The following is a 22720-nucleotide window of genomic DNA, read 5'->3' as shown; positions in this document are numbered from 1 at the left end:
GTGAGAAACAAAATATTGTGCAAATATAGAGTTTGGCTTTTACTTTCTTATGCTGGCAACATTTAATGGCGTTACAAATAAGTTTGAGAATTTAAATTATATTGGGCCCTACTAGGAAAACCCCCCCAATGTAAAATATTTTGGCCATAAAGTAAAAAATAAATTACTCCTGTATTTTAATAAACTACATGTTAAGGGTTGTTGTTTTTTCTTCATTGGTGCCCCACTTATTGACAATTACAAAAGTCACTGTAGGATTAAATGAATATGTAGTCATCAGGAAGCTGAATCATAGAATCATAGAGTTGGAAGAGACCACAAGGGCCATCGAGTCCAACCCCCTGCCAAGCAGGAAACACCATCAGAGCACTCCTGACATATGGCTGTCAAGCCTCTGCTTAAAGACCTCCAAAGAAGGAGACTCCACCACACTCCTTGGCAGCAAATTCCACTGTCGAACAGCTCTTACTGTCAGGAAGTTCTTCCTAATGTTTAGGTGGAATCTTTTTTCTTGTAGTTTGGAACCATTGCTCCGTGTCCGCTTCTCTGGAGCAGCAGAAAACAACCTTTTCCCCTCCTCTATGTGACATCCTTTTATATATTTGAACATGGCTATCATATCACCCCTTAACCTACTCTTCTCCAGGCTAAACATGCCAAGCTCCCTTAGCCGTTCTTCATAAGGCATCGTTTCCAGGCCTTTGACCATTTTGGTTGCCCTCCTCTGGACACGTTCCAGTTTGTCAGTGTCCTTCTTGAACTGTGGTGCCCAGAACTGGACACAGTACTCCAGGTGAGGTCTGACCAGAGCAGAATACAGTGGCACTATTACTTCCCTTGATCTAGATGCAATACTCCTATTGATGCAGCCCAGAATTGCATTGGCTTTTTTAGCTGCCGCATCACACTGTTGGCTCATGTCAAGTTTGTGGTCAACCAAGACTCCTAGATCCTTTTCACATGTACTGCTCTCAAGCCAGGTGTCACCCATCTTGTATTTGTGCCTCTCATTTTTTTTGCCCAAGTGCAATACTTTACATTTCTCCCTATTAAAATTCATCTTGTTTGTTTTGGCCCAGTTCTCTAATCTGTCAAGGTCGTTTTGAAGTGTGATCCTGTCCTCTGGGGTGTTAGCCACCCCTCCCAGTTTGGTGTCATCTGCAAATTTGATCAGGATGCCCTTGAGTCCATCATCCAAGTCGTTGATAAAGATGTTGATTAAGACCGGGCCCAAGACAGAACCCTGTGGCACCCCACTAGTCACTCTTCTCCAGGATGAAGAGGAACCATTGATGAGCACCCTTTGGGTTCGGTCAGTCAGCCAGTTACAAATCCACTGAGTGGTAGCATAGTCAAGACCGCATTTTACCAGCTTCTTTACAAGAATATCATGGGGCACCTTGTCAAATGCCTTGCTGAAATCAAGGTAGGCTACATCCACTGCGTTCCCTTCATCTACCAGGCTTGTAATTCTGTCAAAAAACGAGATCAGGTTAGTCTGACATGACTTATTTTTCAGAAATCCATGCTGACTATTGGTGATCACAGTATTCCTTTCTAGGTTCTCACAGACTGTTTGCTTAATGATCTGCTCCAGAATCTTCCCTGGTATTGATGTCAGACTGACTGGGCGGTAATTATTTGGGTCCTCTCTTTTCCCCTTTTTGAAAATAGGGACAACATTTGCCCTCCTCCAGTCTGCCGGGACTTCGCCTGTTCTCCAGGAATTCTCAAAGATGACTGCCAGTGGTTCTGAGATCACATCTGCCAGTTCTTTTAATACTCTTGGATGCAGTTCATCTGGCCCTGGAGACTTGAATACATCTAAACTAGCCAAGCATTCTTGTACTATCTCCTTAGTTATTCTGGGCTGTGTTTCCTCTGCTGAATCATTTGCTCCAAATTCTTCAGGTCGGGCATTGTTTTCTTTATCGGAGAAGACTGAGGCAAAGAAGGCATTGAGGAGTTCAGCCCTTTCTGTGTCCCCTGTTTGCATTTCACCATCTTCTACTCTGAGTGACCCCACTGTTTCTTTGTTCTTCCTTTTGCTACGAACATACCCATAAAAGCCTTTTTTGTTGCTTTTAACCTCTCTAGCAAGCCTGAGTTCATTCTGTGCTTTAGCTTTTCTGACTTTGTGTCTACACGTGCTGGCTATTTGTTTGAATTCCTCTTTGGTGGTTTCCCCCCTTTTCCATTTTTTGTACACATCCTTTTTTAATCTTAACTCAGTTAAAAGTTCTTTAGATAGCTACCCCGGCTTCTTTAGGCACCTTCCATGTTTCCGTCTCATTGGTATTGCCTGAAGTTGTGCTTTTACTATCTCCCTCTTAACAAACTCCCAGCCATCATGAACTCCCTTTCCTTTTAGTATTACTGTCCATGGGATTCCAGTCGTGGGACTTATCCCACCAGGTTTCAGTGATGCCTATTATGCCATATTTAGTTTGCTGTACCAAGAGCTCAAGCTCATCTTGTTTATTTCCCATGCTTTGCGCGTTAGTGTACAGACATTGAAGTCCATTAATCATTCCCCCGTGTCTCTTATTTAAGGATTTTTTCCTCCCACCACTAGGTCTGTGTGCTGTTTGCTCCATTTGGTCTATGACATTTGGATGATCATCTTCATCAGTTGATAGACTCCTACCTTCAGGAGCACTGTCTCCCTCCCCCACGTTAGTCAGTTTAAAGCCCTCCTGATGAGGTTTCTGAGATTTTTGGCAAAAACATTCCTCCCAACCGTTGTGAGGTGCAGCCCATCGCTTGCCAGAAGTCCATCTTCAAGAAAGTGCAGTCCGTGATCTAAGAATCCAAACCGTTCCTGTTTACACCATTTGCGAAGCCAGCTGTTCACTTCCACTATTTTTCTTTCTCTCCCTGGGCCACGTCGTTCAACTGGGAGGACAGATGAGATGACAATTTGTGCATTTAATTGCTTCAATTTCCTTCCCAGAGCCTCATAGTCTCTTTTGATCTTATCTTATATCTTATCTTATATCTTTTGCTGGATCTGAACTACCCTTTTGTATGTATGTATTGGTTTGTTTACAGCAGGAAGTAGGAATTTGCATCCTGCCTGGTATAATAGGTGATAAATCATAAATACATTGGATAAAGAGTTTTTGGCTATCAGCATTTTCACTTGATTTCATTTTTTGTTAGTTCACAAAAGAGACCCCTTGTTTTTGGTTACGGTCCTCCACTTCCTGTGTGTACGTCTTCACTTTAAGCTAAATTCATATTGCATATGTGCATTGCAGTAGGCCTACATTGTGTTAAATCATGCGTACAACCACAATTATATACTTAAGTGGTATGATACACCTTCTAAGTTGTTGAATGCAGCTTTTAATGAGCTATGTTTACTCATCTTCCAGATAGTCTAGTCTACTGTAGGACTTCTGTCATTGAACATTACACGATAATAAAGCCAGTTTGCAACTCCTGCAAAAGCAAATGGAATGAAAAACATGTTGAAACTTTAAATGTGTGTGTGTATTGCATACAGAGTTCTGACAAACAGAATGTCTGATAGAATATTACTTATTTCCACAAAGAGCACTCTTCCATCAGTTTCAGATGCACATTTAACTATGTACAGAGTTGTGTCTTAGTAAGGAAAATGGAAATTACCTGACAGAGGTGCAAGCCTTGCCTTGGTGCCATGTCCCACATCAAGATAGGGGCCCAGAAAACTGGTAATATGTCATTCAGCCCAAAGCTGTAGAGCAGGCTTCCGCGGCATGGAAACCATCTATGTGTTTAAGACTGTAACCCCATCAGCCCAACCCAGGGTGCCATCTATTCCAAAAGCCTTTCTGCCTCAGAAAAAGGCAAATTGGAAAACTTACACAGCTTCACTAACATATCAGAGCTATTCATCTAAGGAGGAATAATAACATCAGCCTAAAAATAAGATTATATCTTGACTTCTGATTTCCACTACAAAGTCATTTAGATTTCTTGGTGTAAGTTCCTGTGTATGTGGTTTCAGTGAAGATGCAAAGAGATCTTTTGGTGAGGAGTGGAGGAGAACTCACACCAACGGTCACCTTTAACCTGTGGGACCTTTCATAACCTTTAAAGATGCACCTGGTTTATTTTGGAGCAGCTTCTGTTTAATGTTGAAAGTGTTTGGATGTTGCAGTGCAAGTGTAACACTAATGCAGTGTTGTCCCTTTAAACAAAGGTCTCAGGCCTGACCTATGTTGTGTGGGTTTCTTGTTTGTCAGGCTGGAGGTATTTTCTCATTTTCACAGTTCAGCTGAAAACAAAGGCCTCCTTATCCTTGCAGGGAGCTCTTAAGAGCTGACATCAGCCTTTTCCCAGCAGGCATCATTTCTGCCTTAAGAGTCCTTGCACAGAGGCAGAAAGCTTGATAATCTCTCCTTAGGTCATTTTCTTTGCTATGTAACAAATAAAATGAGCAAACTCTGAAAGTATCAAAGAGTTAAGAAAGGAGCAGGGGAAGCCACAGCTGTGTGTGCTTTTAAAACTTATTCTTAGAGCCTGTAAATCGGAGGCTTTAACCTGTCTTTGCAGCAAGAAGAGGGTTGTATAGCAAGCCTTGATGGAATATTGTTCATTAACATTACTTTTTTTTCTTGTTGTTGCTAAGACCTCGTACTTACTCAACACAACTGTTGAATGTGCTTATGGTTTGGATTCAACCTTAAGTGGTTTCAGCATCTCTTGATTGGTAATATTGTAGGTAGAGTTTAGTGTATTAAAAATTAAGTGGTGAGCTGCAGAATTTCCCGGAATTCCATTGGTGGTTCATTAGGGGGAGGATTTATGGTGGTCCAACTTTGATTGGACTCTTGTGCTGTGCCTCTGACTGTGTGGTACATATGATTGATGTAGCCTTTAGCTTTATGTTGTTCTGCAAAGAACTAATGCAAGCTTGGAGGTGGGTGTGCTCTACATGGGCCATGCAGTGCACTGTTGGCATGATAAGCACCAAGCCATTGTTTTTAATAAGGTGCCAAAATTCTGTTCTTTGATGTTCTTCTCCTGCTCACTTCATGAGCAGCTGCTATTAAAAATTGGGTTTTTTTTATGTGTGTATGGCTGTTCTGTGACTTGTCATTTCGGTTTAGTGAGTATTTTTACCAATGTTACCATGTGAGTGAAATGCAAACCTTCAGAAACAGCACTTATGGTTGAATAGCTTGGGTGATGATGGAATGAATGAATCAGTTATTCTTTTCTCATAGGCAACCTAAGAGTGTATGCTTGTTGGCATAAGGCAATTTTTATTCCTCCTTCGCCTTCTTATTGCAAATAGTGTCTTCTCTCTGCATATTGAAAGCCATATTATTCTTGTTTCTGTTGAGGTTATATCTAAGCTGCTGCTCTTAGGGTTGCAAATTTTAATTATTGATATACTGGACTGCATATATTTTGTTAAGAACTTGATCTCGTGAGGATTTCAGGTAAATTATTTGTTGTTAAATAATAACAAATTATTATTACATGTCTGGTCTTTTGGTTCCAGACCAAATTTTTGGGAAATTGGCATGTACTATAATTATAAAGGCCAAGATCACCTCCATGTGTGACATTGTTTTTATGCAGAGACTATCTTCACATAGATGCATGCACATCTCATGAATGAACTTTAGTGCAGGAGTTTTGCCCTTGCACTGCTTTGGACAGCATATGTATTCTACTTCGTGAATCTCCCAATCTTTTCCATAGCCCATGGCTTCAAAATAAAGGACCAGCTGGGGAAATGCAGGTGGGATGGCACAGAGACTGTGGCAGTTAAGTAAGTTTCTGTCCTCCTTACTCATACTATAAACCAATTGTAAATTATTTGCTCAAGCTGACAATTACCATCTTCGCTGGAATGGTTCCAAGAGTGAACATAATCTACCAGCTCACCACATGAAGGTGTTTTCTTGTTTCTTAAACATGTGCTAAGTCGTGCAGTACAGACGGTGGTTTGGTTGTTGCTTCAGTCCTAGATGCTGACTTGTTTTGTTGCTTTAAAATGAAGGCAATAGTTTTTACCTGTTGATCCAGGCGTTGTTTCAGCATTTTGCTACTATTGCCTTGTTTGTTTTCAGAGGTAGGTGGTGTATTTTATTTATTTGTTTGTTGTGATATTTTAAAACTTTGTTTTCTGGGCAAGCTTGTCCAAAGCAACTCATGGTATTTAAACCATCTATGAACTATTAATAGACAGGCCTGTTAAAAACAAGACAAAAGAGCATCTGGACAATGCATCAACAAAACCTGCCTCGAAGACATAATATTTTTATAATACACGTTTTTAGAGCCTCCTGCAGTGTATTAACATGACACAGATTTGACGGGAGATAATTCCACAACCATGGTGGGACTGCCCACCTCACTGACCTAGGAGAGAAAATGGACACTGAAGTAGATTCTCTGATGCTGATCTCAGTGTGTGGGCAGCAAAGAGCTTGAGCCCAAATCATTTAACACTTAAAACCAGGACTTTAAATTGGGCGTGGAAACACCCTGGCTACCAGTGATGCTTGTATTGCAGTGATGTCATTGATGCCGGCTGCCTCACCCCTCCTGACCTCCTAGGAGAAGCAATATAAATGTATTAAATGGTTGTACAGTGTTTACCACAAGATATGTGATGGTTAAGTGGAAAAAGCATATGCTGTGTGAAATGTGATATTTTTAAAAAAAGAATAAAGATGGCCACAGTATGATCATTGAACCTATGCTACTATAATATAGTAAAGATAAAGGTACCCCTGACAGTTAAGTCCAGTCACGGACGACCATGGGGTTGCAGCGCTCATCTCGCTTTAGTGGCCAAGGGAGTCGGCGTTTGTCTACAGACAGCTTCCGCGTCATGTGGTCGTTTCTGGCGAACCAGAGCAGCGCACGGAAACGCCGTTTACCTTCCCATCGGAGCGGTACCTATTTTATCTACTTGCGCTTTGACGTGCTTTCAAACTGCTAGGTTGACAGGAGCAGGGACCAAACAACGGGAGCTCACCCTGTCGCGGGAATTCGAACCGCCTACTTTCTGATCGGCAAGCCCTAGGCTCTGTGGTTTAGACCACAGTGCCACCTGCGCCCCTTGCTATAATATACACCATTGTATGAAAATGTAGTGCACATGTCTCTCTTATTACATTTAAACTTACAAGCAAGAACCAAAGTAGGCATACAATAACCTTATAAGTACCTTCTACATACCATGTTGTATATGGGTGCGAACAGTTCCCCACCACCACCACAGTAGAGAAAATATCGCTAAAACAGTGTGAATGTGTCTTTACATGGGACAGCGGTGCCTGTCGTCCTTAAGGAGGCAGTAGTGCAACCTATGGTTTTAGATAGCTAATGTCTAGTTGTTAACATTCCCTTTTTGAGCAAGGTGGCTGAGCGTTGTGGTTGCACAACGGCACACATTCTTGGAGGGTACGTTTATATAGAATGCTCCCATTCTGGTTTTCACTTGGCTTTGGGATTGAACCAACCTTGGTTGCCCTGATGGATGCCCATTGTTGAGAGCAGCGTAAGAAAAGTTTAGCGGCCTTGGAAGTAATTGACCATGGTATCTTCCTGGACTTGCTCTGCGAGATAATAATTGGGAGAATTGGAGGTTGGTTTCATAGAATAGCATTAGGGTATTTGCCTGTCACCCCTGTGGCAACTGCACTTGGAGCCCATGCTGTTTAACATCTACAGGAAGTTATTGGGAGCATCATAAGGAGTATGCTGATTAGACCTAGCTCTGTTTCTCTGTGATATCTGGGTACAGTGGTGGGATACATGAGAGCCAATAAATTGAAACAGGATAAAACTGTCTGGGATATAGGCAGTTTACTGTTCTGGATGGGGTTGCACTCCCTTTGAAGGAAGAATCTAGGAATCTAGGAGTCTTCCTTGATCCGTCATTGTGACTGGGGGCTTAGTTCACATGGTAGCTTGGATTGCTTTCTACCAGTTTTGGCTGATGCACCAGCTATGGCCATTCCTTAACAGGGACAACTTATTACTCTGCGTCATGCATTGGTCACCTTGTGTAGGATTATTGCAATATGTTGTATGTGGGGCTCCTCTTAAAATAGATTAGGAAGCTGCAACTGGGGCAGCATGACTTTGTGGCTGGGGTTACCTAAACAACTTGGGACAACGATATTTGAGGGTTGCCTTATACCTGTCTGCTCACGGTCATCTACAGGGGGACCCTTCTGGAGCTAAATGGAGATCATTCCATGGCAGCCTGGACTAGGTCCTTCAGCACAGTAGCTCTTGCCCTGTGGAATATTCTACCCATTGTAGTTATGCAGGCTCTGAAATTTTATAAATTTCATTGGGTGCTGTAAACTTATTATTTTTACAAGCTTTCGCAAAAGGATAAAGTTACTTGTAGGCAGTATTGATTTTTTTAAAGAACTTTTACTTGCTTTGGTTTTATTATTGCGTTGCATACTACAATGGTGGTATTGTGATACTAAGCAAACAAATATTCAATGCAAACAAATAAAGGGGGACAATATACAACAGATCTAACAAAACACCACTGGTTACCGTTCTGTACACATGCTGGTCCCATTCATTTCAACTGAGTTCTGTACACATGCTGGTCCCATTCATTTCAACATGCTAACTTCACAGGGTTGCTCTAGATTGTGTGCTGTAAGCTTATGGAGCACAAGTTTTAAACTTGCTCCTTTTCGTTCAATCATTTTCCCAGATGTTTCCTGCAGTTTGACAGATGTACCGTTTACTAGAAAGTTGCACTCCTGAGAGTTTGAATGTTATGGACACTGTTGCTATAGACAATGACTGTAAAGTCAGGATTTGGAATAAAACCTTATGTTTTCTTTTAGTTGAATAAGAATTTTTTTCCCTAGACAAAAAGTGATGGACTTGAGAATATTCTTTTGTTTGGTCTTATACTGCAATCTGCTACAATATCCCCACCTCCAAACTGGCATTAATTCTGCCTAAAACTGCCAAGTGTTAACACTCACTCAGGAGCAGGATTCTGGAGTGCTAAAAGGTTACACAAGTTGTTTTGGCTCTAATCTTGAATCTTTAAGCCAATTAAGATACTTCGGTTCAATATTTGACAATGATCAAACATGTTATCATTACTACCTCTTTATTACCCCATTTGAAATTTTAGGGTAACTTGGGCGGGGGGGGGGGAGTTTCACATACTGTTTGTTCACTGAGATCATAGTTGAGGCCCTCTTGATAGTGATGCAGCCATCAGAAATCCAATCTTGTGGCTACCTGCTTGAGGGCTTTGCTGTTGGTGGCGCCAACCATGTGGAATAACACTCTCCCCGCCCCCCCGCCCCCCCGGAAATAATGGCAAGTGCCAACTTTGTTCTGCTTTTAATGTATGTTTAAAACTCACTTGTTTCCCTCAAGCATTTCTGTGCCATTAATACTGAGCTGTTGTGGAAAGCCTGCAGCTGGATAATGTTCTACAGTGGTTATTGAACTACATTAGACTTTGTATTGTTTTGCATTGCTGTATTTTGGTTTTTTGTATATAAATCAGTATATAAGTGTTTAAAAAACAAATAAATATATTTGAAGACCAGAAACCTGCAGATGTGCTGAAACATTAAGAGAACGGCAATTTGTGGGATATCAAAGTGGATTTCCCCCTCCCCGCAGTCTATAAAGATAATTTCTTTAACATATCATTGACCGGTCAAATATGAGGGCCTCCAATTTAATGTACCTTCATGATTTATTTCACACTGGGCAGCGTTAGAAGATTTCCCTCTATTCCGTTTAATGTGCATACTTCAGAGTGCAATCCTAAATGAGCTGAGTGTGTGTGAAGTGGCCCTTCCAAAACTCATTACTGGTTTGGGTGAGAGTTGTGGGATGGGTGTAGGATCCGGTTTTCCTTAATTTCCATTTTTTAATTCTAATGAGGCATTAATTATGCCAGTTTCACATGGGCAAAAAACGAAATGAACTTGAATTGAATGGAAACAAGGTTACCACGCCTGACCGCAAGTGGTAGTTCTGTGCCCCTGGAACCGAGCAGGCAGCTCCACAGAAAGGCATCTCCATTTCTTCCTAATTTGTCCAGCTTATGGATCTGCAGGTTAGGACTACACTATCTGGATATTTTCCCCTCCTTCGTGATTTAGTTTTATTATTTGACATTGCCCAGATCAGAAATCACTATAGGCTCTATCAACATTATTTCCCTGTTTGTGATGCATTAGAAGACTCTTGTTGTTTAGTCATGTCCGACTCTTCGTGACCCCATGGACCAGAGAATGCCAGGCACCCCTGTCCTCCATCGCCTCCCACAGCTTGGTCAAACTCATGCTGGTAGCCTCGAGAACACTGTCCAACCATCTCGTCCTCTGTCGCCCCCTTCTCCTTGTGCCCTCCATCTTTCCCAACATCAGGGTCTTTTCCAGGGAGTCTTCTCTTCTCATGAGGTGGCTAAAGTATTGGAGCCTCAGTTTCACTATCTGTCCTTCCAGTGAGCACCCAGGGCTGATTTCCTTCAGAATGGATAGAAGACTCTAGCTTAATACAAACCAGCATTCTCATTCGGTGGAAGGAGGAGAGAAGGGAAGCAGGAGTGATCAGCCCTGATCCTTGTTCTGATTTAAGTCCATCAATAAATGTAGTCAACACTGAGCACTCTTTCACTCAGGGCAGCCTGATGGACAAATCTGCATGTCTGAGTTATGGATTGATTTACTGGTTAATTAGAATGATTAGGTTAGCTCTCTTTTCATTTTATTTTTAGTATTGTGAATATAAATATATTGCCGTGGTCCAGGTTCTTATCTCAGCTTTTGAGATTTGACTGCTTTAGGGGTAGCCAAAGTGGTGCCTTTGGACTCGAGTTCCCATCCACTCTGACCCATTGGCTGTGATCGCAGGGGCTGATGGGACTGACAACCAAATTGACTACCCCTGGACTGTGTGAGAGCCCTCACTGGCTCTTAGCCATCTCGAAAATGAGTGTGGAGACTGAGTTAGGTTTTTTCTTGAAAGGAATCTCAAGGTGCACACTAACTTCCATGCTTCAATGGAGATAGTTTACTGCCTTGCCTTTTGCAGTTTTCCTTTGAAAATGTGGTGGTCAAGCTAGTGTTTGAACTTGAAATAATCACGAAATGTGCCTTTTAACATGCATACCAAAATTTATTCCACTGCACAAATGTTCAAATAGACTAATTGCACTGCATAAGAACATAAGAAAAGCCTATTGGGTCAGTCCAATGGTCCATTTAGTCCAGCATCCTGTTCTCACACTAGCCAACCAGATGCAGGTTTCTCACAGGCAAGCAGGATTTGAGCACCAGAACACTCCCCCCTCCTGTGATACCTAGCAACTTGTATTCAGAAGAGTTACTGCCGCCAACTGTAGAGGCAGAGCACATCCATCATGGCCTTTTAAAGCCATCCAAGTTGGTGGCCATCACTGCCTCCTGTGGCTTGAAGAAGTACTTTCTTTTATCTGTCCCGAATCTTCCAACATTCAGCTTCTTCATTGGATGAAGGCAGCCAAGTGTACATATGGAGCGCTGAATAGGCCAATGGTTTGATCAAGGGCTGCATTTGGGATACTTAAACTGTCTTGGCAAGCAACGGAAGCCAACATTTACAAAGCCAAACTTGCTTGAGTTGACCCCCAAAAGGGCCACGTGGAGGTTGTTGTAGGCAGAGTGCCAGCTTGCTGCTTTCATTGCTGTGTCACTTCGTCTTTCTTCTTTGGCGATCACTTGTAGCCGAGTAAGATTGTCTTCCATGAACACGGTTTTAACAGTGTGTCCGTAAATGACTGTGGAGGCCAATTATGGATCCCCACCTCCTACAATGAAGACATGGGTTTTGGGGCGGGAGTTGATCACGGTGAGGATTTGCCAAACGTGCCTTCCTCTCAATTTTTTTCTCCCTTTCATCCTAAATCTCTGCTTCTTCAAAGTCCATGATGCCTTCGGTAAAGGTTGTTCTCCAGTTGGAGCAGTCTCAGGCCAATGAATCCCAGTTGTCGGTGTTTATCCTTTATTTTTTAAGATTAGTCTTGAGGACATCTTTAAACCTCTTTTTTTTTGTCCACCAGCATTATGCTTACCATTCTTAAGTTGGGAATAGAGTGGTTGCTTTGGAAGATGATAATCAGACATGACCAAGTTGATGTTGAAGAATCATTGCTTTGACACTGGTGATCTTTGCTTCTTCCAGTACACCGACATTTGTTCACCTGCCCCTTCCCAAGTGATATGTGAAGTTCTCTGGAGACACCATGTAAAGTACAGTGCAGTCCTCTAGTTGCACTGATGACTGGTGCAGTGGGGAAGTACTAGCTTTATTACATATTTTGTGTCTTTCTTTTGTATTTTTATGTTGTGAACTGCCTTGTGATCCTCAGATGAAGGGCAGCATACTAAATAAATAAATAAATAAATAAATAAATAAATAAATAAATAAATGAGGCTTATTCTTCCCAGGTGTTGGTGCTTAGGGAACTTTAAGCCTACTTTGGTTCCCCTATGGTTTTGCTTTCTTCTCTCCTCTTCCATCTCCCCCTTTTCTTTTGATCTTTTAGCCACCAGCTAACCTGTCTCCATGGGGGAGACCCAAAGCACAGTTCCCCCTCCCCTTTTTGGTGGAGACAAGGGGGAGAGACTCACTTCCACAAGCATGAAAACCTTGCTCTGGAAGAGAAGGGAGGTATCCCCAGAGATGGTGTTCAACAAGTGCAGCAGAAATCCATCCTTGTTGCTTTTGAGTACAGCTTATCCTGGAGGGAAAAGCTCTTATTTTGAAATGACTTCTGCCTGCTGAGCTTTTTGTGCAGGGAAGGGCCTGCCAAGTTTGTGAGGCCCAAGGCTTTCTTGTGGGAGGACGCAGGGCTGTCTTCATGCTCTTTGGCAATGATTAAAGTGAGGTTAGTACAAAAAAAGGGGGGAGGGAGAGCTTTCATTTTATTCCCTGATCCTTGCTTTTTCATACCAGATGGCAGTGCCATATTTTCAGCTGTAATTAATTTAAACTAAGTGCTGAACAGAGAAGTAGAAGAGTGGATCAGTAGCTCTCTTTTGGAGAGGGAGCAGTGATTTTCTTCCCAATTATACATCAGATTCATGTTGCTAACACCTTTAGTCACCCTCCTCAGCTGGTGAAGTAAAGAGGAGCTCAGTGACTGTAACTATTGCTAAACAGTGAATCTCATGCTGTTAGACTTCAGTGTACGCAAAGGTGTTATTTTTCTAATTGGGACAAGGCAGGCTCAGGTGGCAATGAAATGTTATTGTCATGTGACAGCCTGCAAAATGTAATTGTGCATTTTTGAAGTCAGGGTACGAGGAGTTGTGTGGTCTTCTCTTGAGCCATTCACCTTTTCCTACACACAGGTTAATCTTTATTATGTTTCAAATGTGGTTGCAAATGTTTTCCTACCCTCAGTTGTGAATATGGATTAGGCACCTATTGCACGTGGTTGTCCAATGCAACATTTCTCTTTCCCCCATCCCTGCTCCCAAACCACACATCAAATATCAATGTGCACATGGTTTCCTACATTTGGAGAGGAGAGACTGGGGTCAGTTCCTTCAGTGCATGATATAGATTGACAGGACTTCATCCTGTGGCGGGTGGGTTGGTGCCAAGGTAGGTGAAAGCATGTTTTAGTTTAATGTTTTTCATTAAAGAAAATTGCAAGAGATTAAAAAAGTAAGTGGGTGAAGTTTCTGATTTCATTTATTCAACCTCTTCCTTTAGATTTTTGCAGGACAGTTCTATTATTAGTCACTTAAGTGCATAAAAAATACCACAAGACAGATATATAAGGGACAGCAGAAACTGAGCTGTCTTTTTAGATTTTCTGGTTTGCTGTCACAGTATGAGTTTTATGTAGCAGAATGTAAAAGAATTAAAGTATAAGCTGTTTTGTAAACAAAAAATGAATGTATGCTTTAAACTTTACATGGTTAGTTATGCTATATATATATTCAAGCATTGCATGCCTACAGTTACTTTGCCTGTGTGGCTGCGCACCAAATTATATACAGAGCTGAATTCTATTTACCTTTTTTTTCATCAGTTCAGCAGGCAGCTGACTGATACAGGGAGTTATATGTGATTAATTATAACCTCAGGAGGTAGGCAACATGTGACCTGAGTTTGACTTTTATGTAGCTTGTGAGCTCTTGCTCAAACTCCTGAGAACTCCAAACATTGGTTTCTATTAAAAAAAATAAATACAGATTCAGATTGGGCTAGAGACCCCTAAATCACAAGTGATTATTGTGGATGGTTCCCCAGTGCTTGTTCGTCTCTGTATTTGGGTGGGGAATGGAGAACCACTAACCCAGGTTGCCAACACTTCCAAGGCTACCACTTGAATAAAATATTGGGGGGACAGGGACAGTTAAGCCCCACACCCATAATTGATCACAAGACATGACACACACACACACACACACACACCATTTGAATGGCAATACTCATCAATTTTTTGGGGGAGGCCCCCAAATATTTTAGTGGGGGCAAAGGGACCTTGACCCCTCCAAGCTGGCTCCTATGAACACTTCACGGAACATCATAGCATCTAGAAGACCTTCCATTTTGTAGGCTTCTGAATTCAAAGCTGACACTTTTCCTTTATTTTTTTAAAGGAAGCAAATACTGTGAAACAGCTAACCCAACTATTGTAACCCAACAGAAGTGTCTTGGTCCTGTCTGTGGCTTTTGGTTCCAGATCATCCGGAATTCAGTTGTCTGTTTATCATAAATGTGCTTGGCAATATTACTATATTGTGCAGCATTGATTTTGCTGACTGGCAGCAGCTGTCCAGAGTATTGAGCTGGGTCCCCTCCCAGCCCTACCCGGATGTGCTGAGGTTTGAATCTGGGACCCTTCTGCAGTGCAGCACATAGGCTCTTCCCCCAAGCTGCAGCCCTGTCTCAATCAGGTGATACTTTTATGCTATAATCTCATTAAGCCCGGTGTGGGAACATTATACTGTTCTGAGAGAGAGCTGCCTTATTGCATATGGAAATTTACCTCTCAGTTTGCATATATCTATGTGGATTAGTAGTAGCATTCTCTGGAAAACGATACATAATGAAACAATGGAAATCCATGGATATCCTGCATGTGTTCTGGGGTTTAGCCTTGACTCGAATAATTTAGCCCTGAATTTGCAAGTATGTATTTGGCAACTGCTATGAGATAGACAGACAGACAGACAGACAGACAGACAGACAGACATATTTGGCTATAGGTTGCATGTAGGTGTGTAAGTGACCAAATCACAGTTTCACCCCAAATTTGAGTATATGCAAACGGCAAGAGCTTTTCTGCCCTTTGCTAATAAAAGGTGCCTCTTGCTGATATCATTCCCTTCCAATTACCTAGGGCAGAGGTTTTCAAACTTTTTGAGTCCACGGCTCCCTTGACCAACTGCATTCTTTCTGCGTGGCACCCCTGTGGGGCTCAGGAACCCAGTTATGTCACCCCTTGCCTGCAGAGCTGGCAGCCTCTCACCCTTTTTTGAACACCCTCCCTTGTGGAGTCTTCCCTCAGCCTCCTCTCCTCTCGGCTCTCCCCTCTCCTTGGGAGTTCTCCAGGTAGCCGCTGCAGCCACCCCTGGTTTCTGCGCTGCCTCAGTTCCTGACAACCAGCACCTCGTGGCCAGCCCCAGAAGAACCATTTGCCTGGGGAGCTTGTAGCCAGGGCTGCTGCAACAAACATCTGTGCAAACCTTTGGGAGGCAGAGACATGAGAGGGTATCAGAGGGAGGGAAAGAAAGAGGGGCCATGTTGTCCATGGCACCCCTAACCATCATTCAGTGCACCCCAGGGTGCCACGGCACACTGGTTGAAAACCACTGACCTGGTGCTCTGTTCTTTACTAATCTACCGTATTTTTCGCTCTATAGGACGCACTTTTTCCCCTTCAAAAATGAAGGGGAAATGTGTGTGCGTCCTATAGCCAGTCTCCCGGCTGGAGAGGTGACGCACAGCTATGGCAGGAGCCTCTCTGCTGTGCCCCACCTTTCCAGCCGGGAGAGCGCGTGCGGGGCTAAAGAAGCCATAGCCCCGCGACCCTCTCCCAGCTGGAGAGGTGACGCGCGACTATGGCAGCAGTCTCTCCGCTGCGCGCCTTTCCGCTGCTCCCCAACCTGCTCTTTGGGGCTGGTGGTGGGCTTCCCCCCGCCAGCCCCAAAGAGCAGGTCGAAAGAACCTGAAGCCTGGAGAGCGAGAGGGGTCGGTGCACACCGACCCCTCTCGCTCTCCAGGCTTCCAAGGTAGCCGCCTGAAGGCGACTGAACGCACCTTAAACGGCACCTTGTTTTAGAGGGGGAAAACAAGAGGGGGAAAATTCTCCCCCTCTCTGTGCAGCGCCTCCTGCCGCTTCACTGAAGGGGCGCTGGGCAGAGAGGGGGTGAATTTTTTTTTTTGTTCTCCCCCCTCTAAAACAAGGTGTGTCCTATTGTCCGGTGCGTCCTATAGAGAGAAAAATACGGTATATTGATTTTTCACACCTTTTAGCTTCCTCTGATAAAGATCCAGCTTCTTGAGGAATGTGTCTTGTGCTACCTTAACTAACAATTGTGGCATAATCTTTTGTGGACCACAGTCCATTTCATAAGGAGACGAAGATCTCTAAGGAAAGGCACTTTTAGAGAAAACTGGTTTTGTTTTACTATATACATTAATATTTATTGCATTTTCTGCTGAATACATATTTGACATTATGATGAGGACTTACAACCTGAATGGAATATGGCATTAGAATGGAGTTAATCTTTCTTAATGTCACTTTGTTGTACAGTTCTCTGGGGAGGGGAAAGTGGCAACTGTTTTGTTTTGGATCTCTATATTTTAAAAAAGATAAAACATATAGAGAAAGAAATAAAAGAAATATCTCCAGCTAGCTCCATGTTTATATTGTAAGGAAGAAATTGGAATGGTGAAGGGGTGGAACTTCCTAATTTTCATTCACTCGTTTTTGAGTGGGAATGGCTTGCTATCTTGTTTGTTGTTCTCTTGTTATGTTATGTGTATACTGATCCAGCTCACCCATTATGGACCTACCTTCTGATATTGAGGCAAAACAGTGATATGTGTATATTTGCTAACTTACACATACCAATTTTCTATTACCTGGATGTGTTCATTATCAGAGTGTTAATTCTTTGGTGTTCTGTTAATATTAAAAAATAATATTTTCAGTTACTATGAAAGCAAATAATTGTACATGTGCGGGAAGAATGAAGCAGAAAATACTTACTGAAAGCAGTGCTTGGCATTTCATTTGGATGCAACTTTCCAGAACAACATCTGGAGATCTACTGTTTCTCCAGCCTAGCAGATATAGGTCCTTTACCTTTACCTTTATATAGTTTGCAAAAAAAGGTTGTTTGCATTCATTGTAATCCCACATTCAGTGCAAAGCGCCACTGTATGGCATGCAGAGTTGTGCCGTAGGCATGAAGAAAACTCCCAAAGCTTTCAATATTTGAGTTCCCTGATTATTCTAAGCAATTAAAGATGCCCTTTAACCTGTGCAAATAACACTACAAAAGTGTGTAGCCTGCATGAGTGTCCTGAAAGGGAAGGGGAACCCAGCCAAGTCTCTTAATTTACAATTCTTTTTCAGGATAGGATACCACAAGAGTAGATATTTACAAGCTGGATTTTAAGCCTTACAGAATATGTTGCTCAACAGGGTGTATTTTCATTTTACATCAGCTGTCAGGATGTGAAGTTAAAGAAAGTAAAAAGCAAATACAGTGGTACCTCGGGTTAAGAACTTACCATATTTTTCGCTCTATAAGATGCACCAGACCACAAGACGCACCTAGTTTTTGGAGGAGGAAAACAATAAAAAAAATATTCTGAATCTCAGAAGCCAGAACAGCAAGAGGGATCACTGCGCAGTGAAAGCAGCAATCCCTCTTGCTGTTCTGGCTTCTAGGATAGCTGTGCAGCCTGCATTCGCTCCATAAGACGCAAACACATTTCCCCTTACTTTTTAGGAGGGAAAAAGTGAGTCTTATAGAGCAAAAAATACGGTAATTCGTTCTGGAGGTCTGTTCTTAATGAACACTTTAGGTAATGGGGCCTCCTGCTACCGCTGCACTGCTGCTGCACGATTTCTGTTCTCATCCTGAAGCGAAGTTCTTAACCCTAGGTAATATTTCTGGGTTAGCAGAGTCTGTAACCTGAAGCGTATGTAACCTGAAGTGTATGTAACCCAAGGTACCACTGTACACATAATATGGTTCCTTATTTCTGGAGATTTTTGGACTTTCATCAGTCAATTCACACATAAAGTTATGTTTCAAACTGCTAACTGGGTGGCCTCCTTCAGGTTAATTATGCTTGTACATAAATAATTTATTTCTTTTTTGTTGGTTTGAACTGCATTAAGAATACACAGAAAAGGTTAAAATTAATATTTGAGCTTATGTAGGGCAGCAAAAAGCTGCCAGTTGTAGCTTTTGGGATGACAAAATAAATAAACAAATCTCTGTCTACATGGGAATGCTCCCCCCGCTCCCAATACTGGGCATTGCTTATTAGTCTGAACTAATAAATGTGTGTATGAGACACAGATATGACTGATTTCTGCAAAAAATGGGCTTTTGTTTACCAATTTGGTGTGTGTGCAGAAGATGTAAATTAATATGTGCTATTTTCTTTGTCACAGTAGTTATTTTTAATTCCATTTTAATTATCTTTGGGTGGTATCTAGCAAAGGTTACCTGTTAGTATAAATACTTCCATCTGTGCAATGGGACTCTTTGCCCTCTAAATCTGCTCTGAAGGGTTGGGGAACACCCAGAACAGATTCAGCAGAGAGATCAAAGAGATTCAAACTTGGTTGCACAGGTAGAAATTCTTCCACTAATGTCTTCATTGGATGCACCCCTATTTTTTTATTACATAAGTATGACAAATTAAAAAGGGAACAAAATAGCTTAGAGATTTTTAAACAGGCTATTTAGTAGCTCCAGCGCTGAGAACCTTCTGGCGGTTCCCTCACCACGAGAAGCGAAGTTACAGTAAACCAGGCAGAGGGCCTTCTTGGTGGTGGCGCCCACCCTGGGGAACGCCCTCCTATCAGATGTCAAGGAAATAAACAACTATCTGACTTTTAGAAGACATCTGAGGGCAGCCCTATTTAGGGAAGTTTTTAATGTTTGATGTTCTATTGTATTTTTAATATTTTGTTGGAAGCCGCCCAGAGTGACTGGAGAAACCCAGCCAGATGGGCAGGGTATAAATTATTGATGAGGATGAGGATGAGGATGATGAGGATGATTAGTAGTAGTAGTAGTAGTAGTAAAATAGTAAGCAGTTTATAAATGCTTACTATTTTGCAAGTGGGATATGCTAAGCCTGGATTACCATTGTAAAAATAGTTTAAAACATATTATATAGTGGTTACACATGGAGTTAAATTATCATTGCATTAATTGGTAACAGGATTATTCATTTCCTCATCCAGTGTTTTAATAATATGTTAGAAAGGAGCAGTAGTGTAAAACGGCTGCTTTTGAAAGCTGTTTAGGGTTCTGGACAAGGTCAGCTAGGAGGTCTTCCAGTTGGCTTTAAGTGGACAAATGCAACTATTTCTGGCTCCTTTTCTGTATTTTACATATTGATGCTAGTTGGCTTCACTCCTGACTCTTTAAGAATTTTGACCATTAAACTTACACTGGACTGAAACTCAAGCTAGGAAAGCTCATTTTGTATGGCAGGCTAGGATGTTCAACACTGGGAAACTATCATTTAATTGACTGTTGAATTCAGGTTTCTGGCTGGCATGTGAAAATTCTGGGTGCCTTTATTGAGCAGCATACCTACCCTGAGGCCAAATATGAAAGCTATCCACCTGCTTCTCTCTTCATAAACATGACTAAATGGGCAAAAAAGTAGACCTTTTCCCAGCCAAAGTACTTGCCAAAAGTTCTTTTTGGCAATGCTTTAGACACATAGTACACTCTTGAAATGGCACATCTTTGTGTGCAAAGTTGGTCGAGAAAGAACAAATAGGTTGTATTGTTTTTAATACTGTATGTGGAACAGCTGGGCCTGGTTGGAACAGAATAAAGGTCACTTTCCTTACTAAATCCCCCCCCCCTCAATTTATTAGTTTCCAGAAGACTAAATGAAGTGTACAAAGTGAATTGACAATGTATCTTGCAGAGATAGCTGGAAAGAATGATTGGTTTACTTACAGACCTTTTAGAATTATTAGCTACTGAATATGAGGAAACAGATGGGACGCAGGTGGCGCTGTGGGTTAAAGCCTCAGCGCCTAGGGCTTGCCGATCGAAAGGTCAGCGGTTCGAATCCCTGCGGCGGGGTGCGCTCCCGCTGCTCGGTCCCAGCACCTGCCAACCTAGCAGTTCGAAAGCACCTCCGGGTGCAAGTAGATAAATAGGGATCGCTTACCAGCGGGAAGGTAAACGGCGTTTCCGTGTGCAGCTCTGGCTCTGGCTCTGGCTCTGGCTCTGGCTCTGGCCAGAGCAGCGATGTCACGCTGGCCATGTGACTCGGAAGTGTCTCTGGACAGCGCTGGCCCCTGGCCTCTTAAGTGAGATGGGCGCACAACCCCAGAGTCTGTCAAGACTGGCCCGTACGGGCAGGGGTACCTTTACCTTTATGAGGAAACAGTGAAGTTGGGATCTGAGGCACAGGGTCTGAAGAATAAGGAAATAGTTGTTGGAAATTTTAAAGTAAGGGTAATAGATATGTTTAGAGAGTAGTCGAAGTGTAAGCCACATCCGCATTTTGAAATTAAGTCTTGACATGCAGTGTCAATGACGTGGTATACTCCTGAGGGTTGGTAGAATGAACTGCACCACTTTGAGTAGCAACATTTCATACATAGTCACACGTAACTTACGCTGGATTGGGCCATGGTGTGCTTGCAGTTTAACCGACTTTTATCAGAAAGCATCAGAAACTAGTGCAGATTTGCTGATAGCTGCTCACCTAGGCATGTCTGATGAAGTATTTTTTTTATTCGTTCGCATGTATCAGAAATAATGCATAATAAACAATGGTAAAACATCAAATTCAAGCAGTACGGAATAGTTGAGATCTATTTTAAAAGGTCCAGGAGAATAAAAAACATGCCTGGTACTGAAGGGGTAATGCAGGTGCCAGGTGATTTTCCCGGGAAATAATTCCAAAGGTGTCTCTACTTGTCACAACATTTCAAAGGTAGTGAGGACCCTTGGAGAAGAGATTCTGCAAGTGGACCTCATTGGGTGGGTGGACGCTTATGATGTCAGGAGACCACCAGACAGACTTCCCCCCAAAAGTTGTGTTTTTCTTTCTTTTTGATTTCGGCTATTGGACGAAATTTCGGCTAGTCAGCATATACCATATGCATGTTTCGTCAGAAGTAAATCCTGCTGCGTTCAGTTAGGCTTTCTCTAGTACAGTGGCACCTCAGGTTACAGACGCTTCAGGTTACACTCCACTAACCCAGAAATAGTACCTCGGGTTAAGAACTTTGCTTCAGGATGAGAACAGAAATTGTGTTCCGGAAGCGTGGCGGCCCCATTAGCTAAAGTGGTACCTCAGGTTAAGAACGGACCTCCAGAACAAATTAAGTTCTTAACTCGAGGTACCACTGTAAGTGTGTTTAGGAATGCATCCCAAGTCACATAAACACTTTGGAAGAATGAGAAATTATTTTGTCGTTGTTGTCATCCCCCTCAATATTTGGCAGCCAGTATTGCCAAGTGTAAAATGGCATCAGTTAACTTTCATGGTGCATATCTTAAAATCAGGCCAACAAGAACGGACGCTTTCTGCTAAAAAGACTCTGTACGATTTTAGCTTTTTGTCAGCAGTGCTTTTGGCTTCTCCTCTGTTAAGAGCTGTGCACTGGAAGTGAGCGTAAGAGAACAGTCCCCCCTTTCTGGGCCTCTCTCTTGCTCTATCTTTCTCCCTTTTTCCTTAAACAGTTGGCAAAGTTAGTCATTTCTCCAGGATGGGTGTGAATTACCCATTTCTCTGTTCCAGTAAACTGAGTGGGCAGCATTAACAGTTCTACAACACAAGAATCGTTTAAGGACAATATGTGTCGTAACTCCTCCTAGAACCACTTTTTAATGCATGGGCTCCAAACATTGCTTTGAATTAGCAAAGATAAAAAATCTGCAGTTGGGTTCTAGCAGTCAGGATGTGTGTGGTTTTGGTATGTCGTCCATCTGAGCACATGATGCTTGGGGTAAGTGCTAGGAGCCTGGGTTATGATTCACTGGGGGAAATCATGGAAAACAATGTCTGCTTTAAAGATAAAAAGGAAGATAAAAGGGGAGAGGGGGTGTTGTATAGTAACCAAGCACTTCAACATGATCTGTCCATACATGAAAACAAACTTAAAGGTATAATTGCTATAGAAAGACTCAAATAAGGTACTATGTTCATACCTCATTACGGAATTCATGCGGTCAGTAAAGTTGCACATTTTATTAGTAGTAGATGAGCCAAAAAGGTAAATAAATGCATGTATCAAAAGCCAACAGCAACAAAATAAAGTTCAATATATACTACCTTTATTTGATCAACTAATGGTCACAATTCACTGTGCACTTTTATGTTACACAGGAACTCTCCTTTAGCTAAATGTTTTTTTAGATAGATAGATAGATAGATAGATAGATAGATAGACAGACAGACAGAGTTAGGGAAGAACAGTTTTAAGTTGCCGGCAGTTTTATCTCATTCTTTGTGGTAATGGAGG

The 22720-nt window shown here is 42.2% G+C and overlaps 1 protein-coding gene across 3 annotated transcripts in view; it reads left to right on the top strand.

Moving 5' to 3' along the window:
* The window catches only part of VGLL4 (vestigial like family member 4), a 102597-nt gene that overhangs the window by 63105 nt on the left and 16772 nt on the right, over positions 1-22720 (top strand). Inside the window, exon 1 of one of the 3 annotated variants that reach the window (XM_079967342.1) lies at positions 12784-12889. The exons of the other annotated variants lie outside the window; for them this stretch is intronic. Coding sequence (XP_079823468.1) covers positions 12876-12889 — 14 coding nt within the window. The 5' untranslated portion in view covers positions 12784-12875. Of the gene's footprint in view, positions 1-12783; positions 12890-22720 lie in introns of those variants that run through there. 3 annotated transcript variants of the gene reach the window in all.

The sequence above is a fragment of the Podarcis cretensis genome (genome assembly GCF_951804945.1).
Source record: "Podarcis cretensis genome assembly, chromosome: 2".
Classification (NCBI taxonomy): Eukaryota; Metazoa; Chordata; class Lepidosauria; order Squamata; family Lacertidae; genus Podarcis; species Podarcis cretensis.
This window is presented reverse-complemented; position numbering and strand designations above follow the sequence as displayed.